At 36.7% G+C, this 21,406-nt stretch overlaps 1 protein-coding gene across 1 annotated transcript; it reads right to left on the bottom strand.

The window, feature by feature from the left end:
• Window positions 1-166: 166 nt before the first annotated feature.
• Window positions 167-19,554, bottom strand: LOC139148199 (phosphatidylinositol glycan anchor biosynthesis class U protein-like). Its single transcript, XM_070719516.1, has 11 exons — window positions 19,396-19,554; window positions 17,024-17,088; window positions 16,101-16,235; window positions 14,649-14,752; window positions 14,212-14,312; window positions 11,013-11,110; window positions 9,972-10,126; window positions 5,198-5,341; window positions 4,414-4,538; window positions 2,244-2,386; window positions 167-1,820 (listed from the first exon to the last, which is right to left on the bottom strand). The coding sequence occupies exons 1-11, from the start codon at window positions 19,523-19,525 to the stop codon at window positions 1,707-1,709; spliced, it is 1,314 nt and encodes a 437-aa protein (XP_070575617.1). The 5' UTR covers window positions 19,526-19,554; the 3' UTR covers window positions 167-1,706.
• Between the last annotated feature and the right edge of the window lie 1,852 nt (window positions 19,555-21,406).

Genomic DNA, 21,406 nt, shown 5'->3' with positions numbered 1-21,406 from the left:
TACATACAGTACATGTCCATTCCACTGACTGTTGCACGACTGTTTATGACTTTCCTAAATGGATGGAAAACTTCATAAATCCTACACTTGTTCTGTCAACTGCAAGTGTTGCAAGCCATTGTTGTAGTATGTCATTGGTGTAAAGTCAACACAGTAAAGCTGGTGGTTCTATTCAACCTATTTTATTTCTCTTGGAGAAATACAAAATGTTGTCATTATTTAAATATCACACATCAGCTATTATCAAGGATGCACAGGTCTGTGCACATCCCTACCATTTGTGTTCTTGTATCATTCTCAAAAGAAAACGTACTTAAATTTCTCCAAACTTTTTTTGCATTTTTTGTCTCTTGTGCAGTATGAAAACAGTATAAAATATGAGAAACATTTCTGACAGTGGACAGGGTACTTAAAAATGACATCTCTAGTCATTCAGGTGTTAAGCTCAGCTGATAGCGCATAAATCTCTTCAAGAACCGCCCCTTTTTATTGTCATTGTACACTAGGTTTCTGCTAGCATCAAGTGGGATAACTGGATGACCGTTGAGGTAACTCTACCTGATGAACGATACAGCTAGAATGTGAATCAAGGCGGTGAAAATTTTAAGTTGGCCGAGTTTACGTTATGATTCTCACTAGGAACTCGGCAGTTTAAGTGGTATGTAGTGAAGTAGCATTGCCATTGACGCTATTGTGCTGTGTGCCGTTACAAGTTAGTTACTAAATGTAGCTGAAAATGTGTTACTGCTGTTTGAAAGGCAGACAAATTTTGTCAGTGTTGCATGAATGCATGGCCGTTGTTGCAGCTCATAGTCTGAATCATATATCTTTTAGCACTCATTGCAACACTAAAAGTCCCCTACTTGGTGTATTTTCGTCATTCTTGCATGCCTTATTTCCAAAAAGTGTCATCTGAAAATGCCGACAAATATTTATTTTTGCATATTAATGAGCAAACAATGACATCATTTGGGAACAACCCTATTCAAAAAAGACCATCTAGTCTTTCACACCCTACGTCTAAAACCACGTATGCTGTGAGCAACGTAGAGTGTTCTACATTCCTAATAACCAACAGATCGTATACTCTCATCGATGTTAAAAGACATGCACTGACAGATCTCAGTAGCTGTCATGGACATGCAATGTGCTCAACTCAACAGCAATGCTAAGCATAAGAATAAACTATCCTCTTTTTCACTTGAAACAGTTCTTTAAAAAAGGTTGATGGACAGTTTCAGGTCGTTGAGGCTACTATTTACTCCTGTCTTACAAATTAACAAGTGTTTTTCTTAACTACTGCAATGAATTGTTTTGAAGATTAGCAGCAAAATTACTACTTTTAAGCAAAGTCTTGCTGACTAATTACTTGATCTGTTTTGTCCGTATTTCATTTCTGCCACTCTTCCTTGCAGGAGAGTTGTCATCCTTTACTGTCCAAGCATAAACAATGAAGTAAGCCGTTGTATGTTAAATCTGACAAGTAATCAAGAAACTGGAAAATTTCAGGGTGATGTTCATCAATAATGATCAACCATACAGTCTCACTTAAGCAAAAAAGCAAGCCACAAACTGAAATCAGGTTGCAGGTTAACTGTTAACCCTTTGAGTCACTGAAGCAGGACTGTAGATGTCGGTGGTGAAAAATACCCCAAAAATGTTCCTGTAAAGGCGTTATTGCATTGCCATTGCAAGGAATGTGGTTTTCACTGTAAGATTACGGTGAGCGGTTTCCCATCTGGACCAATTTGCTGTTTCCCATGAGTGAGTTCATACTCTCGTCTCAGAAAGGCATACAGGAGATCTGTCACAAGGAAAACCTGGAGACACATAATAATAAAAAAACAATATTTTTATGATTCTGTAGATGAAAAGTTAATTTGCAATTTGTTTGAAAATTTTACTGTGACACACACACTGTTGTTCAAAAAGCAAAATTGATGCAAAAATTGGTATTTTACAGTTCAAGATAAGATATGACAAAAATTCTTGCATTTTCATAACCATGACTGGTACAAAATTTACATTTAATGATTATGTATCAACACTGGCTATAGTAAACCATACTGGTACATAAAGAGATCATTATAATCCCTCCCAGGTAACTAAACAGGACAGAGTCATTGTTGATGTGTAGTCTGCCTGATTCCATATTGTCTAAGGAGGGGATAAAATGTAAACTTGAGGAGAAATATATCAAATGATTACTGTGAAAATTTTGTTACAAGTGTCATCCAACTCACCTGAGCTGTTGTGTAGACCAGTGTCATGGCAAAGAAGAAATTTGCATTTGCACTTCCCGCATAGATCCAGAGATGCCAAACAACAAAGGCTAGTACTGACGATACCACATACATCACACCAACAACTAGACTGTTCTTCAGATCTGGAAAGATTTTTTAAATAAGAACAGAATTATTCTATATTGGAATGGTTGGGAACAATCCAAGCAAATCCATAAATATGGGTCTTTTACAACTTTTGTAAACAATCGGCCAGTACTAACGCAATGGGTTAATAGGATACAGAGGTTAGTCTTCACATTTTTTATCTACACTGGCTGTTTACTTGCAAAGAAATATTCATTGCAGTTTCTGTATTACAGGAAGACCAATTTCTTTGTGAGTGATTTCTGAACTATTTGTCAGCCTCTGTGGGAAAATGATTATAAAAAATCAACCACTCGTTCATGCTCTCAAAATGTTCAGTTTGTTTTCTGGTACACTGCTTGTATAGATTCATTTTGAAACCAGTGCAAAACACTCCATTTTCAAATTCTTGCTCTTGAGAAAATAGATTTATTTTTCCCACAGAGTTACAACTGAGAATGGTGGCCATTTTGAATACATGGGAATCTGGTAAAACATTTTTCTCTAATTCTAATCGTAAGCCCATACTTGTTTGTTCATAGTAACAGAGAATAGTTTAAAGTCTCCTTGAGCAAAGTACATAAAACATAGGGCCAAAGTCCCTGAAGCTACTATGGACATGGATACAAAATTAAGTATTTCCTTACTGTATGAAATTATCTCACTAAGGTCATCCTACGGACAAGTAAACTAAATATTAAAGCTGTCTGACCAGCGGTTTTGAAAGAACAAGCAACTCAACAGTTGACAGAGCTCTGTTGAGTTATGTAGAGAATAACCTTTGTGACACATGTATTGATGAAGAAGGTGGATATCTTTGATTAACATTGTGAGTTCTGTTTAATAAGTTGAGACTGTACATACTCAGAGAAAGCACACTGAAGAGACAAAGGTTTGAAACTTAAGAAGTTCAAGGTCATCAAAAGCATTATAAGGAATCATGTTACACTTTCATTGCACTGTTTACACAGATTGCATAATTGCTATAAATAGCACATGAGGAATCTTTATACAGCCCAGCTTTACCATAAAAACCCTATCACTTTGACCACTCTTTTAATTGACCACTCTATTTTTTTCCTCAAAAAGTAATTTTATTTTATCCTTACCAAGTCAACCATAAATGAAAATTAGAACTTTCTCTATCTCTATCTCTATCTCTATTGACTATTTTGAGCAATTTCTTTTAGATAACATACAGGGCACAATAAATGACGGTTCAGAATATGTCAAAGTTGGGATTCAGGAAAGTTGCCTTTACATGTTTTAATCCTCCAAGATGGTAAGCATTTCACTATGAACTGTCAAAAAAGTTGAACTTTCTGATAATTCTACACTAAAATTATTTTGGCTTTGATGATTTCCTAATTAATTCAATTATTTAAAATCATATTAATTATTTTTTTCTGGGTGAATTGATAGGGTTTATACAGTACAAGAATTACATACAATGTAAGTCAAATTTTGACCAAAAATGACAAAAAAATTCCTTAAAAATACAGATTTGCATATTTCATCACAATTTGAACAAGTCTAAGTTGGGTTACCCCTAGGGACCTGTATACCAAATAACAAAGCTGTCTGACCAGCGGTTATGAAGAAGAAGATTTTTTACCAAAAACACCTTTTTTGGCATTAATTTGCCTATTTTCAACAATATCAAAAAATTAAAAAAATAGTTTCTCAAAATCGTATTTTTCATCTACACAACAAATATCAAATCAGTAAGTACTGCGGTTCTCAAGATATTTGAGTGGACGGACGCCTCACAAACGGACATACATACATACATACATACATACATACATACATACATACATACATACATACAGACTGACGACGGACGCCGGACGGATACCCATCCCAATAGCTTCTATAGACTATAGTCTATAGTAGCTAAAAAATGCAACACTTTAATTTGCAAGTTATAGGTTACTGTTGATGAGAATAAAATGGACTGAAAAAATGCCACAATAATTTTTTGACTACTTCTGCTTCTTAACATGTGTTTTGACCACAGAATGAGTTTGACAAAAGTACTTACAAACATATGTATGTGACCAGACTGGCAACAACGCTAAGTAGACAACGGTATCACCAAATGCTGGATAGGATTTGAATATGGCAATCAGTGCACACTGAATGTACATCACCATCAGTGGATGCTCTCTATTGAAAAAAACAAATCGCAAATGTCCGTGAATTGTGTGGAAATCTGACACAAAATAGAATACGTGTTCCTCATTGCTGGGATAAAATCAAGAATTTACCTTCATTCTCATGCTGACTACCTCATTACTTTCAATATGAGACAAAAGTACTTTCAATGCAATTTACAGCACTTTTTTCACTGATAAACATTCTTTAAGGCAAGTGGTAGATGTTCAAATGGCAAAGCGGTCATCTTTCCCTTTTATTTCAGTCTGAACTTGTGTTGATTGGCCTTCTGAGAGAAACAATAAATTTGTGCGTCATTTTTGTAAGACCAGTGCACAGTCCCTCTACAACTGAGCCAACTGGTGCATTGCATCAGTAGAAGGTAACATCCCCCTTTTAACCAATGTCTTTCATTCACTAAATTGAGCATTATAAAAAAAAAATTAATAAAACGGGCAGGATTAGCAGGGTCTGACAGGACTGATCAAGAGAGTAACTTTGACCAGTTGTTATCAGTTGTTGTTTGTTAGATACTGGTAAAACAGCCTTTTTTGCAAAATAAACATCACTTACAACTTACCCACGAAAGTAAAAAATAAAAATTGATGTGAAATGCGAGGAAGAGAGACATAAGCAACACAGGAAAATGATAGACACAGAGAAATACCTACCTGAGTTTAATTACAAGAGGTAATGTGTAGATAAATGCATTGATTTGAAACACAACAATGAAAAATATCCTGAAGTGTTCAAACATTTCGGTGAAAAAGTACCAGAAGACGCCCATGTTAGGTCTGAGGTTTGGCACTGACAGACTGCAATAAAGAAAAGAAGAAATAACATTACAGTATCGCATAAATGAATGGCAGAAACAACTATTTGATATTAAGGCATTGGGGACACAGTAGGTTTGGATTGTAAGGGTCAAAGGTCAGAGTGGGACTCTTATGAGTCAGAGGTCAGCATGGCATTATGTATGAGTCAGAGGTCAGTAGACGAGACATTCAAATTACTTGTCATGATCTGTGTTATCACCACGTTTACAGAGCTCCTTTAATTTGGTAAAGACAACCAAAAGTTTGTCAGACAAATTGGACACTGCATAAGGCAAAAAAAAAGTTAATTGAGCTGTTCCGATTACATGGTTTTCAAAAATAGGGTAGGTGGGTAAACAGGAATTTTTTTTTTTCCCAAAATATTTTAATTTTTAAATATGCATTTTCAGGGGTTCAGGGCAGTCAAACACTTGCAACAACATATCCAGAAAAACCTATCATAGCATATAAAGGAATAAAAACATAAAAGTCATCCTTGTTCAAGCAAAAATCAAATGCCAAGTAACGAACAAGTGGCTTTACGGGTTTTTTCTTTCTGTTTTACTTCAATGTTTACGTAGGTCTAAAAAGTGTAGGGTCGGCAGGTAAAAAATAGTGTAAGTCGGGTTATCGGAACGGCCCAATTTTTTTTGTTCAGCCTACGCTGAATAGTCTGAGACCTACTGTATTTTTGTAACAATATTGACAGAATTTGAATATGTTTGATCAGCAATATCTGTCATGCATGTATTTGTGTTTATCACAGTGTTCACCCCTAATTCCCTGTAAACAGGGTCACACTCACCATTGATAACAATGGGTTTGGGTCAAACCATTGCAGTGAAAGGGGTAAGGACCTTTGCATGTCACCATAGAAATAAGTGAATGTTGCTTCTTTCACATTCTCGAGAATTTTCCTTATCTATTCTACGTATTGTAAGATTCTGACATCAGAAAGCACCATCAGTCATATGGTTACTGCAAACAAGTGCTGGTGCAGCTGAAGAACAATGGCCACCATCTTTGAGATGAAAATAATCAGGGTTCTCTTAGAGGGCCCTGTGGTTTTGTGCAGCAACTAGACCTACTAGGACAATGTTGATTTTTTTCACTTGCTCAGTGTGGACGTACTATTCTTCAGCCTCACCAAAGTAGACTCTCTGTGTGGCATGGATAGTGCTTTATGAAAGACAATCAACATTTAAATCCCCATCAACAAATTACATCAATTCATATGAAGAAAGGTATAAAACTGAAGAAGTAAAAATTGTTAACACAAAAGGGGACTTCATTCACCCTTCTTTTCTTGGACTGTAATCTAGGCATAAAAGACTGGTCAGTTATCAATCTTGATAATTGGGGGTGTATTAAATTGTGAATGAGACAGGTTTAAAGTCAGGACAGTATTATAAAACAAATGAAGTGAGACACCATCAAACTGTAAAGCAATAGGCTGAGTGCAGAAGTAAAATTAATCTCTCATGTACTGTACAAAACTGTGGTAAGGCACACAAATTAGAACACTGAATTCTGTAAAATTTGTACATATTTCTGTAAAATATATGCTGCCTTCAGAATGATACAAGGAAAAATTTTTGAAATCATATCAGGCTATGGTACACTTCATGGTGATCAGTCAAATCGTGTCATTACTTGTCAGGGTGCTATTCTGAAACCCAACACAGGCTGATATTAACCACAAAACCTTTTGCGTGTGTGGATCAATTAACAGAAGACAAAATATATATACTCTGTCTCACTATGCTGCATCAATCAAAAAAAAATATTTCTTCCTTTCTTCCTCAATTGCGTGCGATTCCTTATGACAGCATAAAGCAATAAATACATTACAAAGGAATGCGTGATAATTTTGGAATTCATGTCTAGTTTGATTCTGTGCACAGTTATAGGCGTTTGGAAATATCAAACAAAACAAAACAAAAACAAAAGAATCAAGACAATGAGAAAATAGATATCTTTTGCCACTGCACCGAATAATGTGAATTGCATTTCTGAGTGCATGAATTTCTATTGTTCATTAATGAGATTTGTAGATTGCTGGCATGCATCAACATGAAGCTGTTTACTAGTCAAAGAATGGGCACCCACCAATTCATAAACTGAATCTCATGCATGAATAAATTCTCAGCTGTGACACAGTTACTCTACCCCATCTGCGATGTATTACACAGGCAGCTACATGTATCTGCCGATTTGTCAGCTGGTAGGTTACACATCTCTAAATATGAATATCTCTCAGTTCATATTTACTGACTAAATGAGCATGTATACATTGGAAAATTTGGCAGGCAAGATGTGTAAAATCACAGAATGCATCTATGAAAAACATATTAAATGTCCAAAAATGTATCATACTAAAGCGATATCAAAAATATCAAGAAACATGAAAAAATATGCCATTATATTTTGGGAACCAACATCTACCAACTGACAGTGTATGAAGAGCCAACCAATGTTTACAATTGCCCATGGAGGAAAGAACTGTTGTCTAGAAGAATATTTTCATTTAACTTGTAAATTTGGTTTTAGACCTTGTAAAAACTGGCCAAAATTGGTCAAACTATCACCCAGTTCCCCCACTACAGTTGATAATTCATAACTTGACAGTGGTTGAACGGCAGATCGTCCATGTAGCTGACACGAACACGAAGTGTCTGTTACCAGCTACAAAAAACTATGAAGAATAGTAAAGAATGAGCTACAAAATCACTATCAGTTTTAAGTTGCAGGTAGAATAAGTCTGTGCCTTTGTATAGAATACTACAAAAATAGTAGAAAGTGAGCAACCAGGTGAAAGTTAGTCTAGGAGACCTTAACCGCATATCATTTGCATCTCATTGTCGGCTACATGGACTGTGTGCCGGTTGAACGGATCCAAAATGGAAACAAAAACATCCCTAGCTCTGTCAACAGTGGTCCATCTGATGACACGTGATATCTGGGTCTTTGAGATACACGACAAAAGGGTCAATAAATGAGACCTACAGAAACAGAAAAATGGAATTCAAATCCTGAAATACATCATATGATGTCAAAACTTCATTTACTTCAAAGGCCATTTTCAAGAATGCAGAAGTGCTTTTCATGATTCTGGTATGTACAGCATAATCTATTCAACCACAAGAGCAAGGTATTTCATGCATAATTTTGAAACTCTACAGAATTCTGCCCATGTGAGCAATTTCCTCCATGAGAAGCAGTAAATGTTCCTGACAAACCTCTGTCTGAGTTTGCCTTGCTTAGCATGCCAGATGACGTTGCGTAGGAAACTGAACTGTACACAAGTTAGGGAGGTCAATTACAATGACAGTCCAAACGTATATGTTGACTTTAAGTTATTGTCACTGGCTTATTGCCTTGTCAACAGCTAGCCAACTATGGACAATCACCACTTTATGAACTCAAAATTTGTACATCCATTAAAATTTTCAGAGTGTATTGATGTACTTTTGCATAGCTGGTAAGTTTGACATCAAACCAGAGTATAGTGTCATCATTCTTTGAGCAAAATGGGGTAATCTGTGTGGAAACTTTTGAGTTTTTCTCAGTTTGTGATTTGTTGAGCAGGCAGTTGAAAGAATGATTGCCACGCCTATAAGGATGATGGATGGAAGTTTCTATACCCTGAACTCTTCTTGATTAGCATCATCTGATCCACAAGGCTTGCCTGGGTCAGTTGTAAACTTGTCCTAACCGACCCATGCATGAATGCCCTACAGTTTTGTGTGGAGCATATTTTAGCCAAAAGCAACATCATCACATTAACCAACTACTAGCGCTACTTTGGTTAGGATGACAATGTTAAGGGTTTGCTGCTTCCAGTGTTGTTTATAACAAAGGGGTTTCTGTTTCATGTTAACCCTTTGAGAGCTGTAATTTTTTCCCACCAATATTTGAGTGTAACATTACCAAATTTTATGAATTTTTCTGTGATTATTTTGATAATTTTGGACCAAAGAGACATCAGATTTCATTGGCTACAGTTTTTTATCAAAATGTTTGCAAAAAGCTGAAAAAATTTACAGGAGCATATTTTCTACAGGCCGCAATAATAGACTTTGGTGATCGAAGGGTTAACTGCCTTTCCTTGATTGATAGTCAATTTCTTGATGTAAGTACATGTAGGTGTGCCATATGTTCCAACAGATGGCACACAAGCCCTGGCTCACAGGTCTCATGAACTTTGCCACTTTGACATTTATGGCACAGCACTGACGAGCTATCTGCTTGGCTTCTAACAGGTTATTCATAGCTGTGTGATGGCGCCCATTAATTATGTAATTTGTAGGTCTGTCTCACCAGGGACTGTTTTGGGAGGGTCCATGCCTGAACAAACACCGCCTAGCTGGCGAAGATGCCAGAACTAGTTAAAACACCTTGTTGCTCTGAATTTTTCTACGATTTTATATGTTCACAATTGTGTGTACCTGTAACCTGTTAGCAACCATTCATTGGAAAAAAACTTGCTACCTTGTCAGAAAGTAAAATACCAGCAAATGCTGAAGAAGTTCAGTGTAGTATCATGATTATTTGATGAGTATGTTGCTAGGTGGAATGTTCATGTATGTACCATATACCCTAAAATGGATGTCTCTTCTTATATACTTACGTGAATCCATAGGTTGAATAAAGGAAATCCCAGGAGGAAAACATCAGGTAGGATAGCAACAGTAGCCATAGCAACCAGACAGAGTAAACAGCGATAGTTTTGAGCATAGATGTCACTGCACTTCTACTGGTGTAGTCAAAATCCATTTTGTTTTTCTGAAAGAATACGTATTGAGTTGAACCAAAAAAACCCAAACGGCAATGGAATAAAAGGTAGGGTGATTTATTCAATGTGTGGTTGCATTTGCAAGTCATGACTTTTTTCAAAAACATATTGGGTGTAACACTTTCAGTGTTCCTTTAACAAGTTGGTATTGGTTTAAGGTATTATGCGCCTCGAAAATGAAAGACTTAAACTTTTGCTCGAACTTTCCTCAATGAATCTTTCACCCATTCTCTTTTAAAATCAAGAATAAAAATCTGGGGGTCACACAGCAAATTTTAGTTCTACGGAAACAGTTTACCTAAGATTTACCGATATTTAAAATTCAAAATGGCCGCCATCTCTGTGTTAACTCTATGGAGAAAAATAAAATTTTTGATTTTCGAAAAACTAACACGGTGAAAAGTTTTCTTTCACCAAGAGCTTTAAAATGAACCCCAAAAAGGGGCAGATCAGAATAGAATTGATAAAGTTTGAAAGCCGGAATATCTGTCCCCGAGGTGCGATCTACCTTAAAGACATTTCATTAACTTCATGTCATCATTGTAAACTATTCGTCAGGATGAGATATCACTTCATCCTATATTCTTTGAACTTGAAGGAGTACAGTTTGCAAAGACTAAAGTAACACTAGTAGAAAATATGCGTTATCTGTGATGAACTTTCAAATCAAATTATCTTTGCTCTATCTAACTATATAGTTATGCACTACACAGTAAATCATGAATTTTTGCACCAAAATATTCCATGTTGACAAGCAGCTATTCAAGTCTCAATGAGACGAGGGACTTGGAGTTCTAAAAATCCAAAAAGTCATGCTTGAGTTGTGAAGCGAGGTTTGAAAAGAAATCATGGGGTGATTTGATTATTTAAACCAACCTGAGCAAGGTACATTGCACAAGGTACTATCAACATCCCTGGGTAAAATGACTGATATGTTGCTACGGCAATGGCAAGAGTGGAGATCGCCCTGTGACCTGAGAAAACAAAATATTTCATTATTTTGAGTCATGGGTCATAGAAAAAGTCAATGGACTTAGGTCCAGGGACTTCTTTTACAAACCATTCCACTGGTAGTGGGCAATTTGTGGAGGGACCGTGAGAATACATATTTGACTGATATAAACACTGGTCTGTAGCATCACTTTGCTTCATTACTGGTGCTTGCCACAACCAAATATAAATGGATTTGCCCACTTGTGCAGATACCTTGAATCAAGTTCACCATCATTTTCAACCATGCAAAACCAGTATAAATTTTGGTTCTGATACGAAGTGGCCTGATAAGGTACACACTGAGTTCAAATCCAGTATCATAATTTCCTCAGCAGAAAACCTAGTGCCACGAAAAACACCTGCATATCTTTCTGTCTTACTTGAATGCAAAGCCTATGGAATGCATTTTGCAAGGTAAGCTCTTCAAAATCTGCATAAAAATCAAGGTAACCAGGAGACCGTGTGTGACACATGCTATTATGTAGAGTCATAGTAAAATCATCCATGTTCATCTATGCAGAGCTTTGAATATGGGGATTAGAAGGGTGGGCCACCCACTTTTTGCCGACTTATTTGCATGTTAATAACCACAAAAAAGAATGTATTTGCACAGCATTCAAATATCCATATTAGGCATTGTTATATAAATTATGGAAATTAGCTTAATTAACATGACTATTAATATCAAAAATTAGCGGAAATAATGTATGCTGAATTGCTAGTTTTTAGCAATGTGACCTGATAGGGGTATGTTGAATACATCATCATGGTCACCGTTTGCTAGTGTTTAGCAATATGACCTGATGGCAGAGGACGAACAATGAACTGGGGCTACTAGTAATTAGACTGCCCCAAGTTACTTGGCTGTTCTCGGACATATGCAGCAGTTACTGGCTGGCTAAGCAATTGTGTTCAACCCACTATCTACTTGACTGTCTGCCTGAATATAGTGCTTGAATTTACTGGTTTGACATTGATATTCCCACATATTTGAAGCAAGTCTAGGGACTAATCTATTTTTAATGATTGAATTCACATTACAGGAAGGCTCCCAGACAACCCACTTCTCTGCTTTGTTATCAGGGAATTAATATCATACCTCAATATTTCAAAATATAATATCTTGTGGCTTACACGCAATACTAGTACTGAAGGGTCTACTTTTAGCATATGGAAGGGTATGAAAATCAATAAATTCATCTATCTTTTTGATGATATCTGTGATATTTCCCATAAAGAACTGTTTTTTCTATCAATGGTCTCCTCCTACTTTACTTAATACCTTATCTGAAACCCCTAACCACTTGGTATTTTCCTTCAAAGCGTCTCCATGCTCTCACATTTCTGAAACTTCTTACAATCGCTCACAACTGAAGCAAACATATTTCAGGGCAAAATTCTTTTTAGCTTAACCCTTTGAGTGCTGTATTTTTTGCCCACCAAAATGTTAGTCCAACATTTTAACAATTTTTAAGAACTTTTCTGTAATTTTTCTGATAATTTTGAACCTAATGAACGCAACATTTCATTGGCCTCAGTTTTTTATCAAAATTTTGGCAAAAATCTGACAAAAATTGACTGAGGTATAATTTATAAGGGGGACAAAAATTGACTTTGGCGCTCAAAGGGTTTCTAACATACAAAATTGATATTAATTTGCTGCACTTAAAGCAACAGCCCAGCAATATCACTGGCACATTCAACACAAAGTGATTGGATTGTCCTTACAAGAAAACACCTGGAAAACAAGAAATACCTGGGTGACATCCCTGAATAATTTGTTTGCAAATCAGCTTGCAATAAACAGCAGCCAACTAAGTTTTTTTCCATGTACATGATCAGATTGGCTGAATGAAACCCAGTGCACATCATGGACATTGCAAGCTGCTGTTTCATGTTGCTTATTTGTAGCTTGCAACAATGAATGATGCTATAGATGTCACTGACATTCTTGCTGATTTGTAATTTTTGCATCATTTCTATGTTACGTTTTCACTTTTGCATTTACAAATGGATTTGAAAAGTTTATGATCAACTGGTAAAAATTAGAGTAGGTCGGGTAAACAGCACCACATGAAATTTTTTCCCAATCAAAGATAAGATAATATATTAGTTGCCAGGTGTACATTCAGTGTGACAGTTTTCAGACGACCTCAGTTTTCAGACATTTAATAACATGCTGTTCATTGCACTCACTTCGCTCTGTATTGATAGCGTTTTACAAGTCATGCCACCGCATATTAAGTCAGGTAACGCTGCTGTCCTGTCATGAATAGTGTTGTTTTTTTTCGGTAGAAGCTATTTCGGGCACTACAAACTTGGCGAAGTTAACACACCGTACGATACAAGGTGTCAAAAGCAACAAACAGAGACAGCCCATGTCCGATATGTAAGCACCATACATGTCGAAATACAGTCGCGTTGTCCATGGATTGAACGTAACTAATTTATCACGAAATTTTTACAAACAGTTTTCTGAACACATCAAAATTGAAAATTGGGGGTTTGAAGTTTCAAAATATCAATATTTAGCCCCTATAATCACATTCAATATCTGTTATTGTCGTGCAACCTTCCTCTAGCCATTGCAGACACTGTTAGTGAAATCGTACTGATTTATGATTGTACCTTATTGGAATAGCTCAATTTCTGGACACAGGTTTTGAATGTTGCGTCCCTTTCTTTCTTTCAGACAATTAGTATATCGTGAGATGTTGACTGACTGATTAAATCAGTTTGTAAGTTAAACAAGGAAGCTCATTTGAAAGTGTTTACAGGCCGGGGCTAACAGCATTATGTGGTCAAGTAATGAGGGGTTCCAATAAAAAGCTGAAGCCAATATTTAGAAACGGGAAATTTCATTTTTTTTTCTTTGAATGAAATACAGCTAGTTTTCAATTGGGTTCGAACTCACAACATAGGGCATCCAGTCAAACTCAAACTATTCTAAGGATTACTTGTCTTTTATTTGTGACCCAAGTTATGAGCTAGGAACTCTGGTTTCAGGTACACAGCAAGTTGATGCACTCTTCCCCTAATGGTCTTGCTGAAGACACAGACAATGCGTGAAGGAAAATCTTACCTTTTAAGGTGTAGAGAAGTGCCAAGGCCATTGCCAAGTTGTTCAATAATATAGTTGACTTGCCGACACATGTTGCTATGGTATATGGATTCAATAAATATCTAACAAATCAATACAATATGACAAATAATTAATCTCTGCTTAGGGTGTCTGTTTACCACTTTAAAAAGTACATGTGTATGATGTATGTACACAGGATATAAACATGGGCATTTGGCAACATTGCTTTGAAAAGCAAGGAAAAGCAAATGTCTATTCCTGGGAAACAATAAACATATCTTGTCATATGAGTATGTCTGTGTCAATAAGTTTTTGGCCTCTCAAATTGTGAAAGGTCATCACACATGTATGAGAGCAGTCTAATTTCCATTGACCACCACTAAAGTCTAAGTCTATCTGCGATCCAAATAACTTAGGGTATACACTCTTATACTTACAATGCAGCAACTTGGTCTGGCAGCTCCCTTACTTTGGATAATTTGATAAGTATGCTATCAATATCATCTGCAAATCTCTTTCTCATCTGGACTTGCCTGTCGAGCTGTGTTTGGATCAAGATACTCACAGTTATGGGTTAGAAGTGTTTACCCATAGAGGGAGTACATTTGAGAATAGGTGATGTCGATGGACTCAAGTGGTGGTGCCAGAAACTTTTACATATTATGACAGAACCCTATGGCAAGACAGTGCAAGGGCAACGTACACGTGGTATTTGCATGAGAGCTTGTGGTGTATTCTGCAACCTTCCAAGCACTCGCTATATGCTCATGCAAGGACAACAGAATACAATGTAAGCACTCTTGCAAATACCCCAAGTATGGTGTGCTTGTTGTCTTGCCGTGGGGTTCTATTATTATCACATATGTTACAACTCATTTGCATTTGACTGCAATCATGGTTGGAAAGAAGAGCACAAAACAACATGTTTTCATTAAAGGCATGGTTCAGGCGCCAGATTGTCTTGCCAGGAAATTTACTTACTAGATTACAATTTCAATGGAAAACAACAGGCTATGACACCTTTATAATCCTCTTACTGACTAGAACAAACTCGATCCCTGGGATCGATTCCCCTACCTTTAAAGACTCATTAGATAGCAAGAATTGTCATAGCTATTGTCTGTGGAATATTTTATATCGATATGTTATTTCTCGCCCATGCAGATGACTATTTTTGGTTTGTTTCCAAGATAATATTTGTTTACAAACAAACATATTTCCGGTTACCAGTGCTAATAATAATATATTTGGTATTTGCACTGCAGTGAAAATACCCATGGTATGCACTCGAATACAAGCAACCATTGTACTCTACGTATACTGTATGGGACTAACACCAAATATTTCAAAGCTGACTGAAAGCTTCTGTGAGTTAGAGGGCATATGGTATGACACACCACTGACTCAGGAGTGTTCCCTTTAACTCCAGAATTTTTTATTTCACATGTGTTTTGCATCGGGTAGAAACCTGGAAATTTTCAGGAAATTTCTAAGCTGAGTCAGTTTCAGAACTACTGTACACAAAAAGGCACCCTGTTACATTCATTGTATCTTTGCTGGTCTCTACACCAACTTTGATGTGTTCACTATAAAGTTTGACATCGGTAAAATGTAGTATCTCCATGTTACATGTCACAACACTAGCCGTTGGTCAAACCATAGACAGTACAAAATAGTTCTTATTCTACTGACTGCCTATGGCAAAAACCCTAAAATATTTCCATATGGTGTCAGACACCTTATACAGGAACATTTGGATACAGGTTCAAATACATACCAGGAAAAATTCTACACTATACATGCACTACTGCCACTTTTAAGGAACAGCATTGTGCTGCATTGTCAATAAATAAATTACATGTCAACAATACAGTGAAATTGCAACCCACCAGTAGTCTTGAAGACAGCACTGTGATGCTCCTAAGTAGCCATGCAATGTACACATCAACAATGATGAACGCAATGGGTATCAACTCGGCTGATATGTTCTTCATGTAGTGGAACATCAACAATGTCAGGGGAGTCTGTACAAAAGGCAAAAACAGCAAACATTTATCAGAAGAACTCAAGATCTGGTTAGACAGGCAAACAGCTTGTGAACCACAGAAATGTTTTGCAGTGCCTTCATACAATTCCTTAGGTTAATACACAGGGGAACACAACATCAGTAAAACCACAGGGTCTACAAACTTTCCGCCAAGATTTTGTAGACTGAGATTGTACAGTTAAATGGTGTGCCCTTGTAAAAGCCTGAACAACGGTCATGCAACAAATGTTTTCTTGCATACTTTGTGCACACATCCTTGTACGGTACATATATATAAGTCTATTTTTTAGAAAATTCAAGTAGGAAACTTAAATTTTACCATTACTTGACGAACACAATAGACGATGTTCCGCTGATTGCGAGATCTCGCGAGACTTTAATACATGCCCGCAGAAACAGGATTCCAGCTTAGTAATACAAGTCAAACTTTGTATGGAACTAGAAAAAGTGCAGAACTGAGCAAAGATTGCAACTTCATATATTTTATGCAGTGTTTAACATAATTAGCGACTTGTCCTGTTTTACGCAGTTTGTCCTGTGTTGCGAGAACACGTCCACTGCGAACCACATATTCTCGCGATATCTCGGAATGTCTCGCGCGGTTCGGAACATGGTCTATTAAAGTGGTATTACTTTGTGCATTGACAACAAAATTTCAAACATTGCACTCAATTATCTAAAAATCATACACAGACAAACAGGGATCAAAGGATGAACAGACTGTCGACAGACAGACATGAATCACAAATGTATCGGTACACTCACCTCATGAAACACATCACCAGAGTATGGGGAAATGCCATTCTCATACAGAGCCAGGCCTTCCACAACTGTGGAAAAATTGAAATGACAAACAGAAAATTATTCATATTTTGTGTGATAAGTGACACAATGAGGCCTTTCTGTGTGATATTTTCATTTCTGCAAGCATTAAAGGGACAGTAGCCAAAACTTTAAATAATTTGATAATTTTCATCGGACACGTCTGCCTGAAGTGCAGACAAATTTTGTCAGTGGCATGCATGCATCTTGTACAGAGCTATACGATTGAGCCTGGCAATGAACTGTCATGTGGCAAAGGTGCTTGGAGAGTTCAGCGTTAGAGTAAGCATTAAAAGGGCATACCACATTGGACACCCCATGTGCAGGTGTGTTATAGCAATGGCAGCAGGTCACCTCGACCCCTATCCGTTTCAACTCCAGTATTTCACTCCCTCTTGTCGCTAATTATGGTCACCTCGACCCGATACGCATCACTTTAACCTTGTCACACTTTTCTTGTTACATGACAGCATTTTACTGAATATATCATGCAACTTGCATAGAATAGAATAGAATCATGGCTAATTCAAATCAATAATTTAGCTGTTTTGATTCGCAAAATGCAGGCTCTACGGCCCAGCCTCTGTGCATAGTTTGTGGCGACAATTGGGCTGTGGTCACGTACAATGTATCTTTCTTGCCCACGCTTGGCCATGGATGTTTTTGGTAGGGTGACCGGACGAGAGGCCCTCCTATTCCCTACAATGGGGCTGACACAAGTTTTCTGAGAGTGAATGCGCGAAATCAAAGGCTTAAAGGGGAACCCAGGTAGTGATAAATTGTACAAATTCACCTTAAGTATGCAACAGTAGTGCACATTTATGTCTGTGAACAAGGTAATGACGTGAAAATCTTGAAGTTTATGAACACATTTTGTCAACAAACGTCAGAAGGGATGCCATCTTGGAAGTCGTCTACTCGCACTCGAACGGTCGCTATGAGAGATCGCGTGAACGGAAACAGTTGCATTTCACAGTGAATGTTGTGAAGACTAGGAAGTCAAGATGAGTGCAAAAATTTCCTAAAAAGGTCTTTTTTCTTCCGAGAAACTGCTGACGAAAGTTTTACTTTGTAACGTCTATGACTTTTGGCATCATTTTCCAAGAAGGGAAGGAATAGCCATGCGGGCAATTTGTACCTTAGATATTTTTCTACTTGTTTTGTGCTCTAAAACGGCTCAGCTATGCAGCGCAAATTTCCCAAAGCAGGAAGTAAGGTTCGCAACAGTGCCGTACTTGAACAACGTGCTTTTTCATCCGTGCGCACCGGTCTCTGACCAGAAACAATGGCTTGTATCCATGATACTGGAAACACAAAGGTCAGCGTGAGGACAATCTTCCATTTTCGTTCACTGGACTTATCAACCTATACAATTTCTCACAGAAATGATTTGGAAACTATCAATGTGCGGTACATTTCACCTGACTCATTATTGTACAGTTAGTCATCAATATTCTCACATACAATATTCTCACAGAAATGATTTGGAAACTATCAATGTACCTTTCACCTGACTCATTATTGTACAGTTAGTCATCTTTGAGCCATTTTAACGATATTTGATCCGCTTTTTGGTCACACTGCCTCATTATTCCTCATTACAATATTCCCGGGGAAAGAATTTGGAAACTTTGATTTTCTAGAGGCTGCCAAATTGTGATCATGCTTATTAGCCAAATTATCTTTTCATATTTTGACTTTGTACCAACACTTTCAACAGGTGCCATCAAGATTTTGGCAAAAAATTACAGTTTTAAAAATCGTCTGGTCACCCTATTTTTGGCACATGGTGTGTTCCCGGCTTTACTAACTTCCTAGTATATTACAATAGTCCTTCAAAGTAGTATGAGGAATAATTGATGATGTACTTTCGAGATAAATGATACAAGTTTTCCTAATACGAAGGAAAGTTTTAAAGGGGTCGAGGTGACCACAGTGGAGGGGTTGAGGTGACCAGGGCTGGTGGGTCGAAACAGTCAGGGGTCAGGCGATATCAAATGCTACAAACTTGTTCGGGCATCGCGTGACGTCCCATGGTACACAGGTGTTGCTTTTAATTATCAAGAATAGCAACACGAGGCGATGCCACTGTAGCTTGGTCAGCTAGCTTAGTATACCATATAGGAGCTTGAAATTTTGGTAAGGCCACGTGATTGAAAGCATTATTACTGCAACCTTGCGACATCGCGACATGGGCATGGCACCCTGCCTACGGCTGCCCGCGGAGCGCGGAGTCCTTCGCCAGTGCATGCGTCAAGCGAGAACTCCGAGTTTGCTTTCACTTCCTACAGATAAAATTGATTTGGAATATTCACCTCCGTCCCAGCATGTGATCGGTGTCACTATTTCCACCCTGTTGGATAACCAATCGGCGAGAGGGGAATTTATAAGCAGATAACGAACTGAAATACCCAGCAACCCGATCACGATGATGGGGGCAGCCATCTTGGTGTAGTAAAACGGCTATTAAATTTAGAATGGGATGGACTTTCGGATTTCAGTGAATGACTACCGTATTGCAAACGTAAGGAGTCATGATCATGCGCGGTTACACCTGCATATCTGTATAAAACAGCCATTTCTTGTTCAAAGGAAACACTTGCGAGATAGTAGATGTGTGTGGAACAACAGAGCTCACACTCAAACATGCTTGACAATATAAAACAGTCCAAGTTACAACTTCCTGTTCTGCGAGATTCTATAGTATTTTCCAAATATTCAGCTTATAGGCGAGCGGCGAATCCACAAAAAGGGCCTTATTTTAGGAGTTTAATGTACCCACCTTACATACGGCCACATCATACGTCATTTGAAAGCTTATTATCTCAACTTTAAGAATATTGACGATGTGGAGCTGACAATTAGGGCCATAGCCCCCCCCCAATTTGCATAATTCACACGGGTATCCAATTTGCATAAGTGTGATATAAAATTAGGAAATTCATTATCAACTACTCTGGGATTCTTATAAACTATCGAGTGATATATCAAATCAAAGATATTTGCATGTAGAATACAACTTTGATATCCAAAGACGCATTTAAATTGATGTCACTGAAATATTTTCATATTTATATTGAAAATAATATTTTCCTCTCTTGAATAACAATATTTTAAAAATTTTAACAAATACAGCTACAACATACAGCTACATCATACATCATTTGAAAGCTTATTATCTCTACTACAAGAAACTTGACATTGTTGAACTGTCAAATAGGGCCATAGTCCCTAATTTGCATAATTTATAAGGGTACCCAATTTGCATAAATTCAATATAAAATTACAAATTCATTGTTCACTACTCTAAACATACTTTTAAACTATCGAGTGATATATCAAATGAAAGATATTTGCACGTAGAATACGAAATGGATATTAAAAGAGATATTTCAATTGGTTTCACTGAAATATTTTCATATTTATATTGAAAAATTATTTCCCCTTTTGAATGACAATATTATAAATATTTCATCACATACAGCCACATCACACAGCCACATCATACGTCATTTTAAAGCTTATTATCTTTACTTCAAGAAAATTGATGATGTTGAACTATCAAGTAAGGCCGTATTCCTTAATTTGCATAATTCACATAGGTAAGCAATTTGCATAAATGCAATATAAAATTAGAAAATTCATTAATTATTTTAAACATACTTCTAAACTATCAAGTGATATATCAAATGAAAAGTATTTGCATGTAAAAAACAAAATTGACATCCAAAGAGATATAGAAAGTGGCTTTACTGAAATTTTTTCGTATTTGTAGTGAAAAAAGTTATTTCCCCCTTTTGAATAACGGTATTTTAAGTTTTAACAGCAGTATCAATGCAACCACATGCATTATGATGTGCAAAAAGTGCATAGAACACGGAGAACATACAGCTGAAATGAGGTCTGGAAATGAATATTTTGTTTGTTTAATGTATGTTTCAAAACATATGAATAGCTCTTCTTGTGTGCATTATTATCCGATACCGATGTCTAGTTTTTATAGGTCAGAGAGTGTTTCTCCAAACATGCCCTTTGTATGGAGTACAATATACACATTCACAGCATATGAAAACCTTTTAATGTTACTCAAGTATACCAACATTTTCTTGTAATGTTGTAACCAAGGCAACAGCACTAATTTATATATATATATATATATATATATATATATATATATATATATATATATATATATATATATATATATATATATATATATATATTGATTTTTAACATATATGGTCAATGATTTGAACGCCGACATTTTTTCGTCAAGATGTGTTAGGAAAATATCACCAATTACTATTAAGTCCAAACATAAAGAAA

This window comes from Ptychodera flava, chromosome 13 (assembly GCF_041260155.1).
Source record: "Ptychodera flava strain L36383 chromosome 13, AS_Pfla_20210202, whole genome shotgun sequence".
Lineage (NCBI taxonomy): Eukaryota > Metazoa > Hemichordata > Enteropneusta > Ptychoderidae > Ptychodera > Ptychodera flava.
Note: the sequence above shows the minus strand (reverse complement) of the source record. Positions and strands in the feature narration are given on the sequence as shown.